At 46.7% G+C, this 27597-nt stretch overlaps 1 protein-coding gene across 9 annotated transcripts in view; it reads right to left on the bottom strand.

Moving 5' to 3' along the window:
- Window positions 1-27597, bottom strand: part of GAS7 (growth arrest specific 7) — a 144657-nt gene that overhangs the window by 56103 nt on the left and 60957 nt on the right. For 8 of the 9 annotated variants that reach the window (XM_054846406.1, XM_054846405.1, XM_054846409.1 and 5 more), the window contains exons 4-9: window positions 26865-26950; window positions 23060-23113; window positions 14579-14668; window positions 10633-10748; window positions 4451-4525; window positions 1131-1209 (exon numbers count right to left, since the gene is read on the bottom strand). In XM_054846406.1, the coding sequence (XP_054702381.1) occupies window positions 1131-1209; window positions 4451-4525; window positions 10633-10748; window positions 14579-14668; window positions 23060-23113; window positions 26865-26950 (500 nt within the window). The remainder of the gene's footprint in view (window positions 1-1130; window positions 1210-4450; window positions 4526-10632; window positions 10749-14578; window positions 14669-23059; window positions 23114-26864; window positions 26951-27597) is intronic. The other variant, XM_054846410.1, reaches the window with a different exon arrangement.

Raw genomic sequence — 27597 nt, 5'->3', positions numbered from 1 at the left:
TGAGCTTTGGGAGGTTTGAGTTGAATGTAATTTTTTAAAAAAAAAAAAAAAAAATCACCAGAATGGTAGCTGGGCACTGGAACAGGTTGGCCAGAGAAGTAATGAAATCTCTGTTATTACTTTCTGAAAGTAACAGCAATAATCAATATGTTTAAAAACATATTCTGTTAATAAAAGAAAGCTGGAACTAGAACTCCCAAAGCAGGTGCGGGAACAGTTCAGAGGATGCTACATGAGTTTCTGTGCAGGGTTTAAGGGAAAAGTACAATAATGAAAGAGCCCCTATACATTGCCTGCCCACATGCACACACCATGCCAGGGTGCATTTCTTCCTCTTGGAAAACAATACAGGAGGACAACGGGGAGCAAAAAGTACTTCACTAATTACAGTCCTGAACTAGAAGTTCGAAGCAGAGCAGCCGGTTTCCAAGGTAGCGGCCGGTTGCCTGAGTAACCTCTGCATAATCACTTACAAACAGCGCAGAGCTATAATTTTCCTCCAGAACATGGCTGTTGTACTGAGATATCTGCCACTGTATTGAACTTGATCACCCACAGAGGTTAACATAATGTAACAGGATGCAAGAGTATGTCACATGTGGTAGAAAAAAGCAGATAAATACCATAATTTGTACAAGAAATCTCCTCGGGCATCACAAAAGATCCAAAAATACCATGAAGTTCCCTGTGCACTTTCCAGAAAGGCTAACAATACAAAGAAGTTAGAGTCCTGGTTCTCTTCCTTCCAGACAGATATAGTAGATTCTTGTTGAAAAGCCAAATATTATTTTTTATTTCTTCGTCTACAGAAGTAATCTGTACCAGCTCTAGGTAAATTTATTGGAGCAGGCTGGAACTTACATCCCTAGGTGAATAACCTCTCAAATCAGTTTTCCTTCTTTTTTATGAAAAACTAGAGCAGATATGTTTTAACTTACTCATCAGGTAGATTAAATAAACTATGATTTTGGCAGGAACAATGGACAGAGTTTCAATAAGTTTGTTCACCAACTTATTAATTCTTTTAAATTTTTAACATATGTATGTGTATTTTCCCCACTAACAAGCACTGAAGGGAGATCCACATCAATTACAGGGCAAAAATCTTTGCAAAAGGAAGAACTATTTACCTTAGAAGAAAATTTGAGATGCACCTCTGCTTCATCAGCTAGACTCTTCTTTAGCTGAGCCCAAGCCTCTCCTAGTGTGCTGAAAGAACACAGAGCAACAATGATCAATGCCCTGTCTTCTGCACATCCTCCCAGTGAGATTTGTCAGGTAGTGCCAGATAGACATGGTACAAGGCTTTGTGCCATATCTTGCTCAGCAAAATCATGGAAAAGTGACGGCAGAAATCCAAGAAGACAACCAATCTCTGTGACCAAGGCAGAATTATATTGGCATTATATGTAGCAGAGCTTTGAAAACACCGTTCATAACGATCTCCAGTTACAGAGATGCCACAGTCTCCATAAGCAAGATACGTCAGTATCTTACCCTTGCCCTAACAGTTTTTCTTTTCTAATCCTTAAAATAAATCTTCACCCATGCAGTTTTTCCATTGCCTCTTCTACTTTACACCCTACTTTTGGTGAACAGATTATTCTGCTTCTCCTCGGAGAAGCCTTTCAGTATTTGAAAATTACTCCATTTTCTTCTTCCTTCAGATAAATTATTTTCTAGATGATGGCAGTTTAGGTACACTCCTCTAGACTTTCTCCAACAGCCCAGATTCCTCTTAAAGTGTCATAACCAAAACCATCTTCCAGCAGAGGTCTTCTAGTTGCTAAACTGGTAACAGATTATTTCGTAGCAGACACTCTTTCTTCTACATGTATGACTGCTTTTTTAGACAACAGTGTGAAGTTGTTGATGAATAAGCTTGTGATTCATTACAGCCAGATCCTTCTCCCACAAACTGTTATGTAACTGTATCTTTCACATCCTGTGAAAGTATAAAACCTGGTAGTTTGTCGTCATTGAAATGCATCTTCATTTTTTTCAGTTAATTTCTCTAGTTTAACAAAATAATTCTGAATTGCAATCTTTTCTTCAAATTGTACGTACCATCCCTCCTGGCTTTGTCTCATGTCTCATTAAACCAATTATTTATTCTATCATAGGTCATTAACATTGAAAAAAACCTGGACTTAGGATGAACCTTACGGGATCTCACTCCATAGCTACTTTCTGTACTTTACTTTTTTAAGTAGTGGGTATGATTTCTTACCTAGTTTTGCACCTTAGGCTTTATTTAGGCCACATTTCTCTTGCCTACCTACAAGAATCTCCCATTGCAAAAAGCTATACTAAATTAAGAGCTATGATGCTGATGACTTCTGTTATTCCACCACTGGAGGAATTTAGGTTGGTTTGACACTGTTTTGTTCTGTATGCATCCACAATAATTCCTCATCACCTTAGTTTTCTACAAAGTGCTTCCAGAAAGTTTGATGGTTTATTCTACCACTTTGCAGAGGTTAAATAAAGCTGAGTGACCTACAGTTTCCTGGCTCCTTCTCTCTCTCCTCCACTCCCTTTTCAAAGATTCATTTTTGCCCCTTCCTGACAGCCTGAAAAATTGCCTGTCATCTGCAATTTCAAAATAACGATCTGTAATCTCTGACACTGCTCCAGTCAGTTCAATCCTCAAGTATGGTGTTCACCACAGCTAAACAACCTGAGATTGTTTCACCTACATAACTGCTCCTAACTCTTCTCCTTCCCTGGTCCCACCCTGAGGTCCCCTCCCATTGTCTAGTTCTCACTAGCACTAACTAGTGGTTCCATTTAAATAAAGAAGGCATTTCAGCCTGCTAAGCATCTTCTGCATCCCATATCCAGCTACAATGACTTCAGTGACCATGGACTGTATCACCTTCTGTGTATGTGCAGCAACTTGGGCAGAACCACTAATCTGTCCCATCTCATCACCCTCGTGTCTCACTCATGTACATGATGGTGGGTCTTTGTACCACCAGAGGAAAGCAGAGGATCCTGGGAGGGACAGCCCATAATTTGTGTGAAGTCCAGAGACTGCTGGGCAGCAAAGCTGGAAAATGCTCTGGACCAACAGTGGTAACTGGTGTGTTCACAGAGCAGTTCACGAGGTGCCCCAACTCACACCTTCTCAGGAATGAGAAGATGACCCTGGCGAATGTCTAATTTGAGCATGCTAGGCTGCAGTCCCACTTTTGGCTCCTTCAAATTTGCCTGTTGGCTACTCTTCCTCCCTCACTTTTTAAAATGGAATTTTTCCCTTTCCTAGGCCTCACCAATTCCCAGGATCTTCTCACCAGCCTCTTCCTGGCCCTAGCCAGTTTGGCCAACACAGCACCAGGAGGAGAAATTCCAGCAGGACCTCCTTCCATTCCCTCACCTTCCCACCACTCCAGGCAGAACACCACTGGGCAGTGTCCCGAGCTCCCTGCACTCTGCTCCATATCCCCTTCAGTTCTCTGCTTCAACATTTTTAATGCTTTGGTCCTCATTCCCTCTCTTTTCATCTACTTTCCCCTAGTTTCCTTCCCCTTCATTTTTTCAGGCATTTCTCCCTTCTCCTATTGGGGGTAGGAGAAAGTGGGAGGAGGATGTGGAAGAAAGTGGTTTTAGCTTTTCTAGGAGCAGGTTAACACACACCCCTAAAGGGGAAAGAAGAACAGAAACCATCATCATTGTAGGTGCTTAGAGATCTAACAGCCTAGTTAGCCTCTTGCAATTTCTGTCCTTGCCTACTGGAAGCTGAACAAACACTTTGTGGAGCTTCCCTGCCAGTAGAAACACACTGTGTCAGAACTAGGGTGAGGACAGTCATTTCCAAACTTGGCTTTCAGTGCTTAGAGGGTTTCTGTTGGAACAGATAGCGTGAACAACTTCTAATCCTTCAGGAGTGGTGTCTTTTCATTATTACTGAGGAATTGCAATCTAGTCTGAAGTGCATGGCCTAATACCTTCTTAATAACTTCCAACGTGGGAACATGCTGTAAATAAGGGACAACCTGCTGCTTTTCTTGGAGGGCCAGACCCACGACCAGAAGAGACTTCTTCGTCCTCCCTCTGTCTGTGCTGCTCCAATTCTACTGGCCTGACCTTATGGATCTACTTTCAGCAGTACATATATTTCATATATTCTTCCACATTCAAAGTAATTTAGTACTTATACATACTTACTAATCCCTAAAGGAAGTAGTGCTGGCTAGAACAAGGATAGCATAAACACATCATTGGAAATGCAATGTTTTATATACATATTCCTAAAAATTTACCATGAACATCTTCAAAAGAAAAATACTCCAAAGCAATTCTCTCTTCCCCAACACACCCAGGATGCTAAGCTAAATAAACCTCTACTCAATGGGAGAGCTCAGGAAAAATACATGCATCTACGTGGGAGGAATGCCTTTTATGTTGAAATTCTTGTCTTCTGCAAAAGTCACAGAGACACACTTACCCTTCTTCCTGAGAAGCCAAGGAATTCTGAGACAGTTTGGACAGGTTCTTAGCATATTCCTCCTCAATCTTTATCCTACACTCACACACACACACACAGAGAAAATAAAAAGACAGCAGTAAGTAAGCTTTAAGGCACACATAATTTAAAGAAATTCTCTGCATTTTAACAGATTTTGCCACCAAAATTTCCCCTTCAGTTTCCAGGGCTTGGCAGCACCAGTTTCAGGCTCCATCTCTCCCCTCCATATGCTAAAAATGCAACGGCAAGAGAAGGGATATATGCAGGACAGCATGTCTGATAAAATTAGCAGAAAAAGCTACAGTTCTGGAGAGCAAATAACAAGGACAAATTGTTTCTACTGTGCAACATGGACTATCTGCAAAATTGGGCTCACTTGAGACGCATGTGTTTCAGTCTGCTGTTAAACATGAGGTTGCACATCCTTGAAGCAATGCTGAAGGAATGCAGTGATACAGGAGAAATCCAAATGACATTTGGGGTGCTGGACTGTATCTTTCCTAGGAACACTGAATGCTTCCTCCTCCCCTCTACAGGTGACAAAGTTAGTGAAGATGTGGCAGGGGCTCCTTTCACTGACAGCTGGTGGTGCAGCCCCTGCCCTTGACCCATCCCATGCACTGCCCTGTCCTCCTGTCCTTGCCAGCTCAGCTGCTGGCACACAACTACTATGGGAATAGCTGTGCGGAGAAGAGCAAGTGACCCATCAAGTGAAGGGACAAGGGTAAATGCTGATTGCACAACAGGGAGGTTCACAGGTGACGTGCATTATGCCTGAAACCCACCTCTGTCTCCCAAGTTCTTCTCCTAGTGAAGCATTTGCAAGGTATACATGATCCCAACTAGGGCAAACAACTGGCTGTTTGCTGGTTTTCAAACCAGCTTGGCTCAATAGAGCATCTCCAAGAGAGAGCTGAGTGGCACCCAGGCAGAGCAACTCCTGATTCTGTGCTAACTACGTACAAGCAGGGGAAAAACCTAGTTTGCAATCCATCTCCTTCCAGCAAGAAGACAGAAGGTGGGATATTTTTGGCACGCCCATTTGCAGTAGCTAGTTGAGCAAGCACTGTTATGTGTGGCACATTCAAGACAAAAGTGGTGCCTCGAGCCAGCTAAGAGGGGTCTGATATTCTGAGCTGCTGCAAATATGATCTGGATGTCACTCTGTGTGATGCAGCTAGCTGAGGCCCAAGGTGGTACCCAGCACAGCACAACTACAGACCTCACCCAGCATGCAGGGGTCCTCCTGCAAGAAAAAAACAGCCAGCTCCCCATCCTGCTGTAGCAAGAACAACAAATACAGCTGTCCAGCACCAGAGGCTACGCTGTGGTTAGGACCTCGCTATGAAAACAGCTTTATCCAGGCAGATTTCACCTGGCCTACTTTAAATATCTACCTTAGGATGAGACTTATCTCGTCTCAGAAGTGACAATTTCTAAGGACTGGAAAGGGAGCATAGCTCAACTATAGCAAAGATGCAAACGTCTAAATGTAGCCGAGATAATACCTAAGTGTCCAGCCCAAAGCCAGGGCTCAGTGTTCTCGCCTCGGTTATGAGGAATTCCCAACCAAAGCTCTAATCTGCATCCTCCACTGTGCAACTTTATTCCTGCTAGATTTTGGCTTAAGGATGCCTTTGAGTGATTTACTTGTGGATGCTAGGTGTGCAAAGGTGCTAGCTGGTCTGCTGACTGTTCTGAGCTGCCATACAGACAGACCCTCACAGAATCTGTGTCTCAGTCCTTTGTCTCACAAACAGAGGAATAACCATCTTCTATCATAAAGGTTTGCTGTGAAAATAATGAATTTAAAACCTTGTGAAGTTCTTCCTTGATACTGCTGTATCTGGGGAACTACTGAACACAAGAAGACCAAAGGAAGCCTCCCAATTTTCACAACTGCACATAAGACACACCACATCTGCTGCCATCAGTGCCTGCCCTAAGAATGGCACCCTACGTGGAAGCCACTGGCTTTGGTGGAAGCACTCCTCATCAGCCCCAGCTTTGGCCCAGGCTCTGGGGTTTCAAGTGTTACTTGTACTGCAGGTGGATGGCACTACTAATAGGGCAGACTGCCTGGCAAGGAGGAATAACAATAAAAAATAACAATAAAAAATAACAATAAAAAGGTGAATTGGTTACTGCTTAAGAGCCCCAATTGTAAGACATAAATCGTTCCACCCCAGCCTGGCATCCTGTCACCATCTGTGGCAAAAGCACATTGAACACCTAAAAAGAGGCTAAAAAACCAAGATGAAGATATACCTCAAAAAGGGAAAAAAATATGCCTCCTGGCCCCGGCCGATATAAACACACTGCAAACTCTAGATTGTGGTGACTGTGAAACTCCAACACATCAGTACACAGGGACAGCAGAGTGTTGTGAGCTCATCTCCAGAAATACACCTGGCTGTTTCACAGTTACTCCAGCTTCGCACCAAAAAACTCCAAGCTTCTGTATCCGCTAACTTGTTTGAAAACTTTTAAATTTCACTCCCTGTGTAGTCAGAAGCATTACAGATTATAAGTGCATTTTGACCCATTCTGTCTTGACTTTATTAGTTCCAGTTGCAATTTGGATGTTTATTCCCTGCTCTCTTATGCTTTTTTTGAAATAAGGTACTTTGTGCGCCCGCACACAAATAGTTTCAGTCACACTATGTTATAATGGATGAAGAAAAACTAGAGAGCTACGAAGGGAGGCAAAGACGATCTGATGTGACTACCATGCAAGAAGAAACTAAATAGATTAAGACAACACAGGGAAGATGGAGAAAAGGTGACAGAGGATACCTGACAGACATCTACACAGCTGTCACTGTGTAAAGACAGTGATTATGAGTCTTTTTACACTATTTCTCCAGATTAGGAGACAACAATGAAATTGTCAGACAACAGAAGCATAATTACTTTTCCTGTAGTACCTAAATTACAAAAGTCTTCTACAAATCTTTGCAGTGGTCAAAAATATAAAAAGACTCAAAAGAACTAGACAAGCCGTGGAAGATGTTTACAAGTATCTGCTTAACATAGCAGACCTAAGGCAAACTCTGGCTCTGGAAATCCCCAAACTTTTGGTTATTGGAAGCTGGGAGGACAGAGACTCTCGTGCTCTTTTCCTCTTCCACACTCAGTACTGCCATGGTCAGACTAAAGTCAGTGGGCCAGAGAGACCTTCATCAGACTCACTACAGCCACTCTCCTGCTTCTGTTTCTTTTCATGTAGCTAAATAATCTAGTATTTATTTTAAATTTTCTAAGCAAAGTCCAGCTCAATTAAAAAGTGAGGGGCAAAAAGCCTAAGACAGTGTTCCTTTTCTAATAAAAACACTACTTCTTATACTTAGAGAGACTGATGCTATTCAGGGCAGTTAGCAGATTTTCTTCGCTGTTTTGGAGTGCTTACTTGAATGCAAATGCTGGACCATATTTTCACTTTTGATTTAAAGTAATTCTTTCCTTCTTTCACACCCACACCCTGATCTTTCAGTTCAGTCAATTTACTATTTTCCTCCATTTTTTGAGGTCTGTCTCATTAAAATTCAAAGTCTGTATTATAACCCTACCTTTGTCAACAAGAACTGAATGAACACATAACTACTCAGTCTAAGATTGCTATTTACAAGCTGCTCCTCTAAAAAGCATCTACTTGATTTCAGTTAGTGTTGGTTATTTGATGAAGAAATCTGGTTCTCGTGTCTCATCCCAGCTTCCTATTTAAAGCTATAGTTATTAGCTGCGTGAACCTCACCTCCAGAAGGCTGGTTGTACAAATGGAGAGAATTTTTCTGGATGTGAAAACCCCTAGTTAAGCATGGTCTTGTATTCCCCAAGCCACCTGCCGGTCATCATGAAAATCTTATCAGTACTTCTTCCCTCTGAGCTGGGAAAGCAAAGGTTCCCCTGATGGTCTGAGCTCTCATTTCCGTGAGTAACCTCTCTAGCTCAACACTGTCCCCCTCCTTTTCCACACAGAGCAATCCTGAATCATTTGCTCCAAACAGAAGAAAAATATATTAATCATCTTCTAACTTCCATCTAGATCCTCTTCACACTCAATTCCATATCTTGTTTCCAGCACAGTGAATCTTTTCTGTCTTTTCTTCTATAACGTGCCTAGTTCTTCCTCTGCTGAGGACATGAACATGCCCCTTCCCAGTGTCAGAGTTGCTCTCTCCTCACTCTCTCTCATTTCACACCAACTTTCTCTCTCTCGAATGCTCCTTACTTTTGTTTCTGTGAAATTTCATTATATATATTACTTTCTTTGGAGCAGCTTTCCTCCTCTTTTCCCTGGCCACGGCTATCACAATTCTGCTTGCCTTCTTATCTTGCTTCTAGCTTAGCAAGACTATTTCTCAATTGTACTTTTCCTTTGCCAGCTGGTCCTTTCTTCTACCTGCATTCTCTGTTCCCACTCTTTCATGGATCAGAGAGGCAACCGTCTCGCAAACTGTCTTACATCAAAGGCATTAGGGACTACATCCGGATGCTGGGCACTCTGCACCTCCTGTATCAGACTGTCTTTATTCCTTGTGCTATACTTCGCATTTCTCCACTGCTGCCATATCCCTGATACTAAAATGAAGACAAGAGGGAGAAAGAAAACAAACCACAAAGAAAGTGCTGCCCAATCAAACTGCCCCCCAAATGCCAACACAGTTGCCTGTTTGTTGCCCAGTTCATAGAATCACAGGATGGTTTGGGTTGGAAGGGACCTTGCAGCCCATCCAGTTCCACCCCCTGCCACGGGCAGGGACACCCTCCACTAGACCAGGGTGCCCAAAGCCCCATCCAACCTGGCCTTGAACACTTCCAGGGATACAGGGGCAGCCACAGCTTCTCTGGGCAACCTGTGCCAGGGCCTCACCACCCTCACAGGGAAGAATTTCTTCCTCAGATCTGATCTCAGTCTCCCCTCCTTCAACTTAAAGCCATTCCCCCTTGTCCTGTCACTCCCTGCCCTTGTCACCAGTCCCTCTCCAGCTTTCCTGTAGCCCCTTCAGGGACTGGAAGGTGCTCTAAAGTCTCCTCGGAGCCTTCTCTTCTCCAAGCTGAACAACCCCAACTCTCTCAGCCTGTCTCCATAGCAGAGGTGCTCCAGCCCTCGGATCATCTTCATGGCCCTCTCTGGACTCACTCCAAGAGCTCAATGTCTCTCCTGTACTGGGGCCCCCAGAGCTGGATGCAGTACTGCAGGTGGGGTCTCATGAGAGCGGAGTACAGGGTGAGAATCAACTCCCTTAACCTGTTGGTCACCCTGCTTTTGATGCAGCCAAGGATACGGTTGGCAAGCAGAAGGCAATATCATCTCGGCAGCAAGCACCAGCATACAGGCAATAACAGAGGACACCAGCTCCTTCAACTGGTGCAGTTTCCTCCAGGAGAGGACATCCATCAGCATGCTCTGCCTTCCTCCTGGGAGTAAACACTGCTTGTTCCTTATGGGCTGTTCTCAAGCTTTGAGAGTCATCCTCAAGATGATTTACACTGGCTTGGACCCATGACAAGCGGTTTCAAATAATAGTGACACTACTTATGAGTAATAATGTCACATCATCCCCTGTACATGGTTGAACTGAGCATCTATCAAGTGCTTGTTTGGTGCTCAGTGCACCTCCCATGTCAGCAGAGCGACAGACTGTTAATAGAATTTTATGGTAGTGACATCTGCCTTTATGACTTGGGGTTCACTCTAAATATCTGTATGTGTAGTTTAGCTCCATAACCAGCTTAAGTCCCAAGAGATGTGCTTTTACATCTTCCTCTAGGAAACTGTGCCTATGCTCCATGTCAACAAATTGCTTCTCTATTTTTCAGACAAAATATTTCCTTTCTAAATATCATCTCTACTCTTGTTTTTTCCACATCTGTGTTTTTTCCTTGAATCTGCAGCTTAAAACCTTCTTGGTTCCCTCTATCTAAACAGACAGCTTGTGTGCAATACGACTGAGACAGGCACAGCAGGAGAGACGAGTCAGAGCTGGGGAAGACTGAAGAGTATGGATGGACATTAAAGAAATATTAAATGTTCTTTAAGAATTGGTAGCCTATCTTTTATTCAGTTTAAGCTATATCATAATGTACCAAAGGAATATCTAAATCAGGGGGGGAAAAATTGACATAAATAGTTAATTTGAAAGTAAATTGCTAATTACCTTTCTCGAACGAACTCTGCCATTTCTTTCTGCATTTGCTTCCCTTTTAGTTGCTTTTGAAGAAGAATTTCAAATCCCGACACTGTATTGTTCCCTTGTGAATCCTTCTTATCAGCCTGGAAAGAAAAAGGAATTCAACGAAAATATATGGTGATCAAAACCACAGACACGCAGTTCTCAGAGGCAATGGCCCAAGGAGTCCAAGCAGTGGGTGCCAGCGCTGCCTGAAGAGCCCTCCTCTGAGAACAGCTGGTGGCCACAGCACCTCAGTCCCTCTCAGAGGAAGAGTCCAACACTTTCTCTTTCCCTCTCCTCTTATTCCTTTTTTTTTTGATTTAAAAAAAAAAAAGGAAGTTTTACAGTTATCTTTAGCTAGCATAAGACTACATTGGGGCTGAAGCAGCAGCCTTGCCTACCCTTCTGCCCATGGCCTTTCATACCTGGCAATGCCCCTGGGCTGGCTCCAGCAAGCGCGAGCCCTGACGGCTCAGCCCTGCAAGGAGAAGGACTCGTGCAGCCAGCACAAGGAAACTGCTGGGGAAGAGGGAAGGACACTGCTGCTCCTTCCAGGGGTAACGTAGCCCTAAATGACCTTTAATAGACTGTCAAGTTCAACCCTGATTTGCACTCAGAAAAATACAGCCAGTCTGCACAGATCTGCTGTAAAGCAGGGTGAAACAGCAGCTTGTGCAATAGATTACCGCCATACATCCTATCACTGTTTGTTTCCTACGCAGCCCTTTCCACCCTTTGCTCCACTGACTTCAGGGCTGCTACAAGGATCAACAGAGTCTTCTCTCTGCTGTCTCTTTTCTCTCTCCTCTCTGTGCTTTTCCCTATTTCCAAATTTCATTTCCTACCCTCTTCCAACAAACAGGCCTGGAGAACACTTCCCTAAGGACTACAGGTTTCGCTCCAATACCCTGGGTGCTGCACATTTACACAGAGAAAAATGCCACATTAATCAAAGTGTGACACTTGCAGGACACTACACCAGGCACCAGGCAGCTGAGACAATGGGAGGAATCGATCGAAGGAGGGCAAGTCATGGGCAGGCCATGGATGACAAGGCTGAACAAGAGGAAAGTCCTGGAAGCAGAGCTATGGGAGGATAAAAATTTGCAGAAGAAAGGCAGCTTTAAGTGGAGTTTCACTGAGAGCGAGATGTGACCACACCCAAGGAGCCAAGCAGTGGCCAAGCCTAAATGGAAAGAAACAAGCAGGGCAGCGACTTCCATAAGACACATGCAAAAAATAAGCCTATACACCATTAATGATTTATTGCTCACTGGAATCAGAAGAAACTTTGATGGTTTGCTAACATGACCATTTGAAAGTATGTCAGTGTATTTTAGCAAGTTACTGCCATTAGTCCTCACACCAACGCTGAGCATGCATGAGGCAAAGTGCTGCTGTGCCTCCAACAGCTACACTTTTTTGTAAGGGAAAGTCTCTCTTTTCTTTTTTTTAATGGAAACACTTCAATAACTGAGAACTGAAACCACATGAGAAATTCATAAAATCTTCATTGTTGAGGTAGGTTCCCCCTGCCCCCAAAAAAACAGTTTTCCAGTGGAAGATTTTTTCTATTAGCTCCACACTTGAAGGACTACTCTATCATTTTAATCTGATTCAGGAACCTGGAAGCCTTCTTTGCCTCAGTCTTCACTGGCAAATGCTTGAGCCACACTGCCCAGGTCACAGAAGGCAGGGACTGGGAGAATGCAGAACTGCCCACTGTAGGAGAAGATCAGGTTCGAGAATACCTAAGGAACCTGAAGGTGCACATGTCCATGGGACCTGATGAGATGCATCCGTGGGTCTTGAGGGAACTGGTGGATGAGGTGGCCAGGCCACTCTCCATCATATTTGAGAAGTCCTGGCAGTCTGGCGAAGTTCCCACTGACTGGAAAAGGGGAAACATAACCCCCATTTTTAAGAAGGGTAAAAAGGAAGACCCAGGGAACTACAGGCCAGTCAGTCTCACCTCCATGCCTGGCACAATTACGGAGCAGACCCTCCTGGAGACTATGCTCAGGCATAAGGAAGATAAGGAGGTGATTGGTGACAGCCAACACAGCTTCACTAGGGGCAAATCATGCCTGACAAACTTCGTGGCCTTCTATGGTGGCATTACAGCATCCGTGGATAAGGGAAGGGGAACTGATGTCATCTATCTGGACTTGTGCAAGGCATTTGACACTGTCCTGCACAACATCCTTGTCTCTAAATTGGAGAGACATGGATTCGATGGATGGACCACTCGGTGGATAAGGAATTGGCTGGATGGTTGCACTCAAAGAGTTGTGGTCAACGGCTCAATGTCCAAGCGGAGAACAGTGACGAGTGGCGTTCCTCGGGGTCGGTACTGGGACCGGCACTGTTTAACATCTTTGTCGGCGTCATGGACAGTGGGATCGAGTGCACCCTCAGCAAGTTTGCCGACGACACCAAGCTGTGTGGTGTGGTTGACACACTGGAGGGAAGGGATGCCATCCAGAGGGACCTTGACAGGCTGGAGAGCTGGGCCCGTGCGAACCACATGAAGTTCAACATGGCCAAGGGCAAGGTCCTGCACGTGGGACGGGGCAATCCCAAGCATGACTATAGGCTGGGCGAGGAATGGATTGAAAGCAGCCCTGAGGAGAAGGACTTGGGGGTATTGATTGATGGGAAGCTCAACACGAGTCGGCAGTGTGCGCTTGCAGCCCAGAAAGCCAACCGTGTCCTGGGCTGCATCAAAAGAGGTCGAGGGAGGGGATCCTGCCCCTCTACTCCACTCTTGTGAAACCGCACCTGGAGTACTGCGTCCAGTTCTGGGGACCCCAGTACAGGAGAGACATCGAGCTGTTGGAGCGAGTCCAGAGGAGGGCCATGAAGCTGATCAGAGGGCTGGAGCACCTCTCCTATGAGGACAGGCTGAGAGAGTTGGGATTGTTCAGCCTGGAGAAAAGGTGGCTCCGGGGAGATCTAATTGCGGCTTGCCAGTACCTGAAGGGGCCTACAGGAAAGCTGGTGAGGGAGTGTTTATCAGGAAGTGTAGTGAGAGGACAAGGGGTAATGGGTTTAGGCTGAAGGAGGGTTGATTTAGATTAGATGTTAGAAAGAAATTCTTTACTGTGAGAGTGGTGAGGCACTGGCGCAGGTTGCCCAGAGAGGTTGTGGATGCCCCATCCCTGGAAGTGTTTAAGACCCAGCTGGATGAGGCTTTGGGCAACGTGGTCTAGCGGAGGCTGTCCCTGCCCACAGCAGGGGGGGTTGGAACTAGATGATCTTTAAGGTCCCTTCCAACCCAAACCATCCTATGATTCTATGATTCTGTAAGCAGAGCTAAGAAAGAGAGGGCACACACAGAACCACAGCCACTGGAGACTTCCCGTGCTGAAGGCTGCATAAAAACTACTCAATTTAAGAGCTATTATTATTATTTCATAAACCTCATCCTTTAAAAAAGTCGTTTATCATTTGACCTCCAAAATATCCCGTGGGACTGAGTTTTACAATTCAACACAAATTCTGTAACTATCTGCTTGTTTTAAATGTGATGCCCCCAGCTTCCTTGTGCATCCCTAGCTCTCACGCTCTGGGAAACACTGAAATAACATTCCCTGTCACCCACCTATTCCTCCTGCTGCACAGACCTTCCGACTGAGGTATTTTGCGATGTGTAGTTTGTCCTACATCCTGCCCATTCCCTGACCAAAACCATCTCCTGACAGCTGACCTTGCCTTTCTGGACACAACCCCGATAACCATCCACATCTGAGACCAGTTAGATGGTTTCCACCTGATCTTCACTGGCATCCTCAGTCTCCCTGGTGCTGCCCTAATGCACTGCATTTCAGCCCAAATTCTCCTTTATCTTGTACTATAAATCAAGCTGTTTGTTCCACTTTTTCAGAATCTCAGGAGCTGCAATATGGCATGTGGCTGTCTGCCTACTTACCCAGAAATAATCACAGTAGCTCCACTCCGAAGGTTTCAGCAACTGCTGCTCTGGCATTATGTCAGGGTGGGGGAAAGTCACAGAGTTTATCTGTAAAAAAAAAAAAAAAAGCAAAAGAGAGTTACAAGGTAATGAAATTTAGCTGTTGGTGAGAAATAAGCAAATAAAAGGTTATTTGCATGCACTTCCAATCAGAAAATCTGCAGTGAATGTATGTCAGTGAAGAAAAATTGGTTGTTGCATGGAAACAGCAACTAAGTATTCCCAGAAAGCTCCTCTGAGCAAGCAGGAGTGTCATCTCGGAGGAAAATAAACTACTCATTTCACATGAGGAAAACCTGCTTGATTTGGAAAGAGCTGTACAGGGAGTTCTCATAGATCCCTAACAAACGGTGGTAAAATTCCTGACATGAAACACCCTGAGCATGCCCTGAACACAAGAAATACTGTGAGCAGCAGAGAGTACTGATGAGAGCACTTAGCTCATCAGAAAATCTTGGCTATGTTCGTCTCTTACAAGATTACAAAAAAATGTGTTGTTTTTTCAGTGTACAGCCCTTCCATCTGTCCCAGAGACCTTTTCAGATGAAAGTGATGCCCCCTGCAAAAAGGAACAGGGGCTGTCTAAAGCCAGCTAGCCTTCAGTGTGCAAAACCCACAGCAATCTGTGAGACAGGACTCATCACATAGTCATTAAATAAAGGCATAAAAAAGTGTAAGTGCTCACTAAGTTATCACAGTAGAAAATGTTGCCTGATAAAAACACAGTGGAAGTGAAGAGCATAACAGCTACTGCAGAACATGCTGCAGAACAGCTCTGGACACAGTTAAACCCTTCAGGGCAAGAATCACAGCTCAGTGCCAGCACATAAGGTTCGCCTAAAATTTCTGCTGGGCAGGCACACTAAAAGCAGCCCCTTTTATCCCACTGACGGTACTTGTGTTTTAATCAAGGAACCAACAGAAATTGGGGATGGAAGACTCACAAATGTAACTGTATGGGTTTGGGGTTTTTTTTTGGATCAGTTAACATGCACAGGAAATCCAAACCCAAAGCTGTGTGCAGGGTTAGCACAGCTGCAGCAGCAGACCTAAAGGTAGTGCTTACAGACAGCGAATCTGCCTTTGGGCTATTCAGAGAGGATCAAAAAGGACACGCAACATGCTGCACAGTGCTGACACAGTGTAAGCCCACTGTGCTGGAGCAATGCAGACAAAGCCTTTAGCTGATACAAGGCTGTTCCTACAAACCCACATCGGCTCTGCTGCTGTGTGACTATGCTGAAGTTTCAGCGGCTGTCCTTTATGTAATGCAAGAGCTTTCTCCACAAAAATCACTCTGTCCAGAGCTTGCCAAGTCCACTGCAAAGCAGGCTGAGGACCCTGTACCTATGATGTCTTCAGCTGTCACCTCAGCCAGATCCTAAACCATGCATCTTCCCTTCCAGCTTCCATCAGGCTTCACTCTGATCTGCAGGGGGTTGGAGACCAGGGCTCTCACTTCACCATTACTTTGCAGGCAGCAGCCGTGCACCGGTGAGCCTACGTCGCCAGCCACAGCCAGCCTCCACTAGCCACACGGTTCCAGCAACAGCCAACAGGAGCTGCTGAAAACACCTCCCTCTTCCTTCATGCTCCCCATCAGGGAGCACCAGGACCTATAAAACATCAGCTCAGTCCAGAGCAGGATGGCCATGTGCCAGAGGTACCGGTGCTCACCCTCACCCGGGTACCCCGCACCCCTGTGGCATCAGGGGACATGCCAGGCGACATGCCAGTGCAGTCACACAGCTGAGCTTGCCTGTGCTTCAGCGATGGGCACCCGTGTTACCCCAGGCTGACCTCTGTCACCCCCACAGCCTCCAGCACAAAGCCCCTCCATGAGGGACATTTCTCTGAGGACAACTTCTGTCTCTGCTAAAGTCTTCCTCTCCTGCCTCTTCTGTCAGCTCAATTATCTCAGGACAGCACTGCAAGCCCATCTTGCCCTGTTTCTTTGGTTAGGTAGGTTGGCTTACCTTCTCTTCTCCATTCAGGGATCACCAGATCTAAAAGCCTGCAAGCAGATCCCATCATCTGCTGGAAGCAGCCCCGCCACAGGAGAGGAGCTGGCACCTCACCTCCAGGCTCAGCCAGCGCAAGCAGGGTACGCAGAGCTGCTCCGGTGCGAGGGGCTGTCAGTGTGCGCTGGCTCAACACCCTGGTAGGAGATGTCAGCTCCTCACACCCCTGCCAGGAAGCTTCACAACCGATCAGCCCAAATGTCTTAAAAATACCAGCTAGAAACCTTAAGTCAAATTGCTGCTTTCCGGCAGCATCTGACAAGCTCTGACCTGGACCAGTGCTGGACCCGTGCACAAGGGCAGACAGAGAAAAGTCGCTGCTTCACCACACAGATCACTTAAATCCCATGCCACTGCTGACCAGGGGCTGCGCTGGTACCTGGTCATGCCTCTACACTGTCACAGCCACACCCTGTTTCTCAAATAACACAATATATTGTAGTATTGCCTTAAAAAAATAAGATGGCCTCAGAACCCATGCACAATTGCTCTGCCACATATCAAAGTGGGCCAACTGCTTCCTGTGAGTGAGCACCACTGCAGCTCATCCTCCCAGAGCAGGGGAGATACAGGAAACAAAGTACTGTCAGCAATGGTACAGGTAACCATGTGAAGGTATGCGGTATCAAACAGGTTTAAACAGCTTCTGGCTTTGAGGATTTCTGGGTTTGATGCTTCATTTCACACTACCATATAAAACTTTGGGTGACAGCCACAGGTCACTTGGAGTCCTGCCCTTCCAGCCCCTCCAGCATCTCCAATCCCCCTAAAAATTTCAACCCCTCCAGCATCTCCATCCCCTGAAGCCCGTCCAGGCTCTACAGCCCGGCATGAAGCACTGACCTGTGCACAGCTACTCTGTGAGCTTACACAGCACACCTCTTGGGCATCCAGGACAAGGTGCTGCCTCCTGGGAGCAGACTGCCAAGCTATAGGAACTCAGGATTTAGCTTAAGTTAAAAACAGTTAGCAGCAGAAGGTAAAAGAGGTAAAGAGACCGCATGGAAGTTCAGGGACCCTGGAAACAATTCATATCTCCATATCAGGAGCACCAATACTGCAGTGGCGAAAGGAGAAGCTATTCCGGTTTCCACCTGTCCTTACTGGTGCTCTTGCAGAGAATGGCTAGGAGGTGCCCTGTGGAAACACACTGCTGAGTGGAGATTTGACAACTTATTTCAGCTGAGAAAGGACCAAATGCTTCCCATGAAGACAGCAGTGTTTTCTAGGCAGATTTCTAGGGCCCAACGTTGTCACACTGGATAATGAGAAGGGGGAAAACCAGGCACTTCCTATGTGTATTTTGCAGCCTTTACCAGAAGACTGGGCATCATCGCACTGCACACCAGGACACAGAGGTGTTGTGCAGCAGGAGCGTGTACAGTGGCACACGAGTTGTTCCCTGCAGCTTAAAAATCTGCAAAGGGAAACTGGAAGGGAAATGCATATTCCCTGCTAAAGATGGTGCCTGTTTCACAAAAACTAAATCTGTGTCAGTTGGAAGCTGCTTATTAACTAAGACTCTCCATTACATCGCTGATGTCCTGAAGAAATAAACAGAGTCGCTGGAAATGCCCATGCTTGGACTGGTGAAGGTGTCTCACTGCGATGGCATGAAAATTTTCAAAACTCTAGAAATAGTACTAAAAATTATATATGACTGCATAGGAAATCCTGTGAGTCTCTTCTTTCATCAGCACAGATTTCTTATACTTAAACAAGAGCTTTTGGATCTGTATTTCCAACCATTTTTAAAACCTCTCAGGGTCTCCCAGCAGGGAGGGGAACACTGGGCTGACACTGAGCAGGACACGGCCACATACCAGTAGTGAATGACCGCATCTCGCTCTCCCAACAATCCTCCCTCTGTAATGCCCCTTTTCTTGTTTCTGAAATCTAAATAAAAAAAAGCACTCTGGTTCACCAGCTTAGTCCCACTGATGAGCTTTTTGATTGATACTAAAGAGAGCCAAAGCATCTTGCGATGATGTCCCGATGGTTAACAAGCATTAAATAGCTCTATCAGTCCCACAGACAGTGATGCCCCTTCCCTGCACGAGGGACCACTGCTCTCCTTAATTTCGAGGGACCACTGCTCTCACTAACTGGCATCCCTGACAGCCAGTCAGGCTACGTGCAATGTCCAAACTCAAACAACCGGATAGACCATGGCAGTGCTAATCTGTCTCAGCAACACTAACTGGCCAACAAGGCCTGAACAAAAGTGTGCAGAAGCTATTACAGTTGTAATTGCCAGTAAGAAACAAAACAAATTAAAATGCGTATCTCAGCTAATAATGGAGTCACAGAACTTTAAGAGAAAACAAAGCGTTACAACCTGCATTATATTTGCACAGGCTCCACTGGGACAGCTGAGGTGATAATCAGCTCCACCATGACATTAAGTCCTCATCCAGCTTCTTCACTAATAAAAATAATGGCTGTTGTCAGCTTGCAACAAAGCAACATTAATGACAAGACAGCAGCAAGGCGTACTCCAAGCATAAGCTAAGCAAACATGCCAGAAGACAGCAGCCTGTCCTTCCAGCTGCTCCTGGACACCGGTGGCACCATAAAACCTGTGTGAGAGCCTCTGGGTCACTGGGGCTAGAGGAAGGTACGCCGTCAAAGAAGACGGGCTGGGAAAAACAGGGTGACAACAAAGCTGGGGGGGGAACAGACAAGTAACAAATATTGACAAGCCTGCTGCGTACCAAACTCAATAAATAGATTAAAATACTTTTGCCTGTATACTGATCATGAGCAAAAGCACTTATAGTCTTACCAGCTAAATATTCCAGCTCATATTTCATATGAGTGCATCGGCAGTGATGGCAAAATGAGCTGTTTACTTGGTAGGTGACTCTTGATTTTGCCTGAGATGCAAAGGGGTGACAGAAGAAGAACAGTCACAGGGAGGCAGGTGAGCGCACAACAGCAGTGTGCACCGGAGCAAGAAACTTTGTTGGGCTCCGGAGCAAGAAACTGTGTTGGGCTGGACATGCACATTCATTTCACGGACTTCAAAATCCTCTGGAGGCTTTGAAGTTGGTACAGGCACTCACCAGTAAATGAGACATTGCCAAGCAATATGAATAAAACAAGAATAATTTAATCAAGGCTTAGGTAATCAACTACATGTTTATTACGAAAGACACTATGTAAGTAAATGAGCAGACAGTGGGTGAGCTTACTGTGCCGTGCCTAAGTGACTAAAGCGGGGCAACATTCTCATTCATTTCTTCAACTTAAAAATGCAGATTATTTTTCCTGATTTCTGCACATTCATAGCACCTTAACCACAGCACAGCTGTGCCAGATTGCCTAACTTTGGTATCTGCTTTACAATATCAGCTGAGACCTCAAGTACAACAGCCAACTCCACTAGATGTAATGAACTCACCTGCCAAATGGGACTTTTTGGGCAAAAAAAACAAATGCAAAGGCTGGAGATCTCAGAAGAGCTTAGGCACAAAGGCTTGGGCAGTTTTAACTCTACCCAGACAGGGAAGCTCAGGAATGCCTAGACTGTGTCTAGGTAGCTTCAATATCACGAGTTTGCATGTGGTGGCAGGGTGATGGCTATGATATGACAGTGGGGAGAACAGTTAACTGAAGTCCCGAACATTAACAAAGTCAACTGATATGCTTCCTATTTCAAAGGGAAGATTCTGTCAAAAGTGTTCAGGAGACCTCTTTATTTGGTGTATCTGTAGAAAGGTCCAGATATGATTCAGTCGGTACCTGACAAAGCAGGGCATTTCTGACAGTTTCTGCCACGTTGAACGTGCAGCCTCATACTGTGTTCATCACATTGTGTCAGATGCAGAGCACAGAGGCAGAAAACACCAAGTTACTGCATGTAGGCTGCTCCCCTTCCTATCTGCAGCACGCTTTCATTTATGTGTCCAACATACGCAATACAAATGCCAGCATTTTCCAAGTCATGCAGTATCTTGACAAGGCACTAGAGCATTCTTCAGAAAGACACCCAAGATAGGGGGTTTCTATCTAGGTTTTCTAAGAGAAAGATAGGTTTCTTGCTCTTCAAGTGAGGCGCAGCTCTGTCCTTGAGTCGATATCCCCCTGTACCTTCTCCATTTAACTCTACCTCACCTATGGTACAGGAGGTTCAGCTTGCACAGGCCAGAGACAGCTCTTCAGAAATCAGACAGCAAACCATCCAGCCTAAAATTAATTAGTGCACTCATTGCAAAATCACTGCAAAACCAACTCACTGCAAAATTAACGCAGAGTGCAGACCACAGACCTGCACTGCTGCTTCCTCAGTGAGCATCAATAATTTGTGCAAGCAGTAGTTTCATAACAGCCTCTGATATAACCCAGCAGGGGTTTCCCTTCCAAAGAAAACAGACATCACAGTGTTGGTAACATTCGTTTACCAAAGAGAAAACACCATACTCTTGGTTTTGTTGGGTGCATACAGATGAGAAATACTCCAGCTCCCACCTGCCTTCAGGATTTCCAGAAGCCATGCTCCTAAATGGCTATTTGGATGTAGAGGAGGCAGATGCATTCCTAGGAAGATGGGAACAAACTCCCACTCCTCTGCTGAAAGTAGTGAAACAGAGTCAGCCAGGCTTCAGCTGCTGGTCAGGATGGACATCACCTGATGTCCACAGTTTGCCTATCACAGGATTTCAGTTTGGGGGGAGATTTGCTGGACTGAGAGCCCCAAAGTTAATCACAAAATTCTCCTCTGCAAGAAGAGATTCTGCCTGAGCACTGCGACAGACCAAGAAAAAACATCTGACAGTAAGCTAAGGATGTGCCCTGCAGCTCTGTTAAACAGAACATCCCAATGTCAGCTCGAGAGGCGCTGAACAAATATAACCTCCTAGGAGACAAGGGGAAAATTTACATTGCTTTACAGTTTACACTCTGTATGAGAATGTTGTTTTGCACAACGCTTCCTTGATGCAGGCAATGGCTTGGAGCAAACAGCTGTTAAAATTAGCTTGGTTTTGTCTGTCTGATGCATTGCACTTGAAAGCTTTGGACTTCTGCTGGAGAAACGCACACCCAGTGACCCTGACATAACACACAACACTTTCTTGCTTTGCAGACACTACCAGATGACACATGGGCCAACAAATATGACAGTGAAAACCACCCTCAGTGAAAAGCCTGAGCCCTCACCCCCATAAACAGCGAGTTATTTCGGAAACACAAGTGCTCTCGCTCTTGTGCTGCACCCTGCAACCCAGTGCAGCCCACCTCGCAACCACGTCTAGTCCGTCTGGAGACGATACCTCAGGGCATTTGCAAACCTGCCCAAACCAACAGAATTATACTTACTTCATGACACCCCGCTTCCTCAATACACTAATTAACAGCAACCACACATTTTTCATTCATAACGATTGATTTTGATAACCAAGTACATTGTTGAAGATTTTTTTTCCCCAGAGAACTATACGTGTCAATGACTGACCTGCACCGCAGTCAGATACCTACACGTGCTCCTTTCGAGCCCTCGTCCCTGTCACCAGAAACCCATGGAATTGTGGCCGCTAATGGACAAATCAACAGGCTGCGTGTAATAATGTAGACAACCTCCTCCTTGTAGTAACAGTTAACAATGACATATAACATTAAATTACTCCTTTTGTTCTCATGGATTTTATACCCTGCCAATGCTTGCAGCTGTAAGCAGGTTTATTGCCTCTCCGTTATCACTGCAATTCATTTATCTGCTCATTCATCTTATTTCCTTTTAAATAAACCTTTCTATTCCCAGCCACTTTCATTAACCTATTTTGATTTCCTTCTTGTTTTTACACATCTGTCCTGCACTGAGTCCAGAAGAGCAAAGTGTGTTCCAGATGAGGTCACCAGGCATACAAAAGATATTAATGTCTGTAAACATGATACGGAGACCATCTTAATTGAGTCAGCTCTATTTAATTACTAATATTAAAAGCAAATGTAAGATTAACTTCATACTGAATCTAAAGCCTTTGCCTATACCTCCCGTCAGAAACCTTGGACACTGGCACAGAAAAACGCCTTCTGACACCTCTGAGAAAAACATACTCTGCCCTGGCAGGGCAATGCTCCATCTCCTCAGTCTGTACTGCTCTGACCTTCCAGTGCTCCTCCAAACACAGAGGCTGTTGGGGGTGGCTACCAGGTGAGGAAGTTTTTTCAGGACACCTGGTTCCCAGCCAGCATCTCTGGAGCTCGCGTGTTCCCCTCCCTCGGCCCGTCCTCATCTCCTGCCCATGCCAGGACCACCAGAATCAAAGGGAAAATGACACCGGGATTCCGCCCAGGGCGGAGATCCCAAACCCTCCCTGAGCCCCTGACTTATTGAACACCCACATCGCTCACGGGGGAGGCTCTGCCCGCCCGCCTCCCCCAGCCCCGCTCAGCACGGAGCCCCCGCCGGACTCACCGTCAGGCTGCTCTCCTTGCTCTGCCGCCGCGGCGCCGCCGGGGACCCCGGGGTCTGTGGAGACAAGCGGGGCGCATCGTCACGGCCGCTCTCGGAGCCCAGCATGGCGGCCGCGGGGCGGGCGCTAGGCGGACCCCATGGCCCGGCGGCTCGGCTCCGCACGGCTCGGCTCGGCTCGATTTGCTCGGCGCGGCACGACTCGGCGCGGAGCTGAAAGCGGCGCCGCCGCCAAACCGCGCGGCCAATGCCGGGCCGGGCTGGGCCGGGCCGGGCGGCGGAGCTCGCTCCCAACCGGGCGAGGCGGGCCGCCGGCCCCACCGCCTGCCGGCCGAGCCCTCGGGGCGGCACCGGTCCGGCGCTCCGCCTCTCGCCTCCGCCGCGCCGGGCCGGGCCGGGGCGGGTGACGCGGCTGCTGGCTCGGGGGCAGCGGGAACTGATCGGCAGCGTGCGAGTCCGCCACTGGCAGCAGCCGCTGGGCCGCGCCCCCCTGCCCCGGCACCGCGCCCACAGCAGCCGCTGCGGAGGCGAGCAGGGCCGGACGCGCGGGGATGCAGGCAGCGGACCCCGGCCGGGCAGCGCCCCGGAGCAGCGCGCTGCCTTTGGGCTACAGCCCGAACTCCGACGTCCAGCCGAAGTCCCGTCAGCAGCACCGTGCCCAGGGCCGAACGCGCGGGGTTTCACTCGGGCCCGCTGCTGGCCGGCGTCCCGGCCGGGCCCTGCTGCTGCTCCCCCCGCGGCGGCTGCGACCACCTAAGCGGGCAGCGTTTAGCTGCTCTCTAGGAAGCCGTAAACAAGGCCTGGCCCTGTGCCCAGCACAGTACAGCTCTGCGTTGCTCTTGTTTGTGGCTTTTTCCCCCTTGACCTGTTTCCAAGAAATGTGGCTGAGCTTGCCTGAGGAATCTTGCCAGCGTTTGTTTGCATGATGGCTGCTACCCAGGTCTGAGAAAGCATCCTGGAGAATGCCTGGAAGCTGCTCTGCAGCAGGACACAGCCTGTGCCAAGAACAGACAAGGAGGCAGTGGAGGCAAAACAGCTTGGGATGGCCCAAGACAGGCGAGTAGGAGAGGGACTGGCCAAAGCGTATGGGAGTTTCAGGGTGTAGAGAACAGCTTCTTGCAACCAACAGTTGTTTTCCTTACTAAGGACTCTTCTGCAAAAGCAGCCACAGATCCTAGGAAAAGCAGGCTCCCGAGTGGGCGTGGACACAAGCTGCTCTTAGAATTAATGGCACCAGCAGCTAGTTATAGATTCAAAACTAGTTATAGGTTCAAAGCAGGAATGAAGCCAGGACTTCAATTTGGAAAAACCTGTAATAAAGGAGCAATGGAAAGAAAGTATCATGGAGGCTTGTTGAAGTGAATGAGAAAAGTCATGAAAGGGATTTTTGTCCGTCTGATGGTTGAGTCAGCAGAGCAAACAAGTGCATGGCAATGGACTGCCAATGTATCTCAGATGTGAATTTGACCAAAAAGGTGGCTATAAACTTGAGTCAGACCCACCACCATAAAAAGTGAAAGTGGCAACTGTTGTTACAAAGGAAGTTCTAGGAGAGTCAGTTAATCTGACTTGCATACCAAGCCAACTGCAAAAACATTGTGAATGAGATACCTTGAGAAATGAGATTTGTTGTACAAGGATTAACAGTTTTTTTGTAAAGGAAGTCACTGCCTGCAAGTTTATTGGGGTTCTCTGAGGGACTCACAGCAGACATGTGGACAGTGGTGTCTGGTAATGCACTACCTCAGTTTCTAAAACACTTTTGACCTTGTTTAGGTGCCTACATGCTCTGCCTCCAGCGTGTGCAAACAGCTCAGAGAAGCAGGAGCACAGGACAGTTAAGCGCAAGGAACAGGACAGATGTGGAAGGAACAGGGAATCCAAAGCGCTGGACTGTATCATGGGAGATGCTATGAATCCACTGGTGGGCAAGCCAAACCAGAAATGCTGACTTAGCTGAAACAGCACACGAGGGCAAGGCTGAAGGCCACTACCTAGGAGGCAGTGGGTGAGAAAGTAGGTTGAGGCAAAGAGGGACAGTTGGCAGATAACGTAAAATTTAGACAAAGAAATAGGGAACATCAGAGGGATGCATGAAGTTCAACAAGGCCAAGTGCAAGGTCCTGCACGTGGGTCGGGGCAATCCCAAGCATGACTATAGGCTGGGCGAGGAATGGATTGAAAGCAGCCCTGAGGAGAAGGACTTGGGGGTATGGATTGATGAGAAGCTCAACACGAGCCGGCAGTGTGCGCTTGCAGCCCAGAAAGCCAACCGTGTCCTGGGCTGCATCAAAAGAGGTGTGACCAGCAGGTTGAGGGAGGGGATCCTGCCCCTCTACTCCACTCTTGTGAAACCGCACCTGGAGTACTGCGTCCAGCTCTGGGGGCCCCAGTACAGGAGAGACATCGAGCTGTTGGAGCGAGTCCAGAGGAGGGCCACGAAGCTGATCAGAGGGCTGGAGCACCTCTCCTATGAGGACAGGCTGAGAGAGTTGGGATTGTTCAGCCTGGAGAAAAGGTGGCTCCGGGGAGATCTAATTGCGGCTTGCCAGTACCTGAAGGGGCCTACAGGAAAGCTGGAGAGGGACTGTTTATGAGGGAGTGCAGTGGTGGGACAAGGGGTAATGGGTTTAAGCTGAAGGAGGGTTGATTTAGATTAGATGTTAGAAAGAAATTCTTTACTGTGAGAGTGGTGAGGCACTGGCGCGGGTTGCCCAGAGAGGTTGTGGATGCCCCATACCTGGAAGTGTTTAAGACCCAGCTGGATGAGGCTTTGGGCAACGTGGTCTAGTGGAGGCTGTCCCTGCCTGCAGCAGGGGGGTTGGAACTAGATGGGCTTTAAGGTCCCTTCCAACCCAAACCATTCTATGATTCTATGCTGAGAGCAACAAGCAACCCAGGTCAGCATGCTAACAGCACACAAATGAAACACTCATTTCACTGGGAGTATTTAGTAGCCCTGCAGAAGAACCTATCAGTTAATACAGAAACGAAACAGAAAACTCTGGTCAGGTACCAACAGGGAAAAAACACCAGTGGGCAGGGAAGCACAACCCAATGGGAGTGCAACCCACCAGCTAGTCAACTGTTGCTGTTTTGGCAGGGAGCAAAGAGTTTCATGGGAGGAGCTGGAAGAGGGCCCTGTGCTGCATCCGCAGACCTGCAGGGAAGACTCTCCCAGGGACATGAAGTGGTGCAAGAAAAAGTGCAGAGATATTTATTGAAAATTTGGACAAACAGGCAGAGAAAAACTGCTATTGAAAAGCCAGTGTCTTGAACGCTAGCCTGGGGGGATGAGATGGGTGAGGCATGGGCTGTGTAAGGCACAGAGGAGACCCTGTAAAAGGACGTGCAGGAATGGATGAAGTAATTGAGAAACAAGCTTCAGACAAATTCTTTGTGAATACTGTCTTTGGGAGGGAAGGCTGGAGCTGCAAGCAAATACAGTGATATACAGACATGGGCAGATGTGCAAGTCTAGAGAGAGGACTGTGCTGGAGACAGGCCCAGGCTTCAGGCTGAGGTGGCAGGAAAGTTTGTAGGGTTGTTAACAGTGACTGAAGTGGCCTGGTGGATTTTTCAGAAAGGAGTAATAGGACAAAAAAATCCAAAGTGTCTTGGCATTTTGTACTGTTTTACCAGTTGGACAGAAAGACTAACTATTCTAGATGCCACAAATCTGTGTGATCTGACGGTTTCTAAAAGAAAATGCCTCTTGATCTCCTGCTCTGGGCAGATTCCTAAACTACCTAAGTGGAGACTCATTTATTCTTGGATACTGCTGTTCGGCTTTTTCCCCAAAACCTACCTGAGGGTCCCCACTGGCTTTTCGGAGGCTCATATGACCAGAGTCAAGCTGGTGTACCGGGGTCCCAGAGATGTGGTAGCCATTCACTGTAAGAACAGATGGAGAGTTAGCAGGCTTGCTGCTGGTAGCAAATGAATAATTGCACATTTTAAAAACTAATCGCATAATTTAATATACAGATATAGATCATGGTGCCTTTTTTGAGTCACCAGTGTTCACTGCCTCCAGCCTAAGAAACTACAGGTGTTTTTCCTCATCCCAATGGAATGTGATGTGGCAATGTGATGTGTTAACTCCAACCCAGAAAAATGCCAGAACCCGAATGTACAGAAGCTCAGCCCATGGGCCCACTCCACCCTCAGGATCTTGCAGCAGGCTCTTATCAGGAGTTATGACAGGAGTCACTGAGCTGGAAAGAGCCAAGAAAAAGAGACCCCCAAACTCAAAGCAGTTTCCATAGCGCTGCTTGGTAAAATGATGTGTTTGAAGAAGTGGGTTATGTAAAAAGTACTGGTTTAATGGGGATGGGCTTTTCATATCAAGAAAGCAAGCCTTGTAAGATGTTTACGGTTCATGTATACAGCTGTAGGGTGCTTTATTTTTGGAATATACTGAGCAAAGAATAATGCTTAAAGTAGGGTTAAAACAAGATACACAACTACCTCACAAATCCTTTGATCACAACAAAATGCAGTCTTCAAGCATACTTCCTACTCAGCTCTGCTGATAAAGA

The sequence above is a fragment of the Grus americana genome, chromosome 18 (assembly GCF_028858705.1).
Source record: "Grus americana isolate bGruAme1 chromosome 18, bGruAme1.mat, whole genome shotgun sequence".
Classification (NCBI taxonomy): Eukaryota; Metazoa; Chordata; class Aves; order Gruiformes; family Gruidae; genus Grus; species Grus americana.
This window is presented reverse-complemented; position numbering and strand designations above follow the sequence as displayed.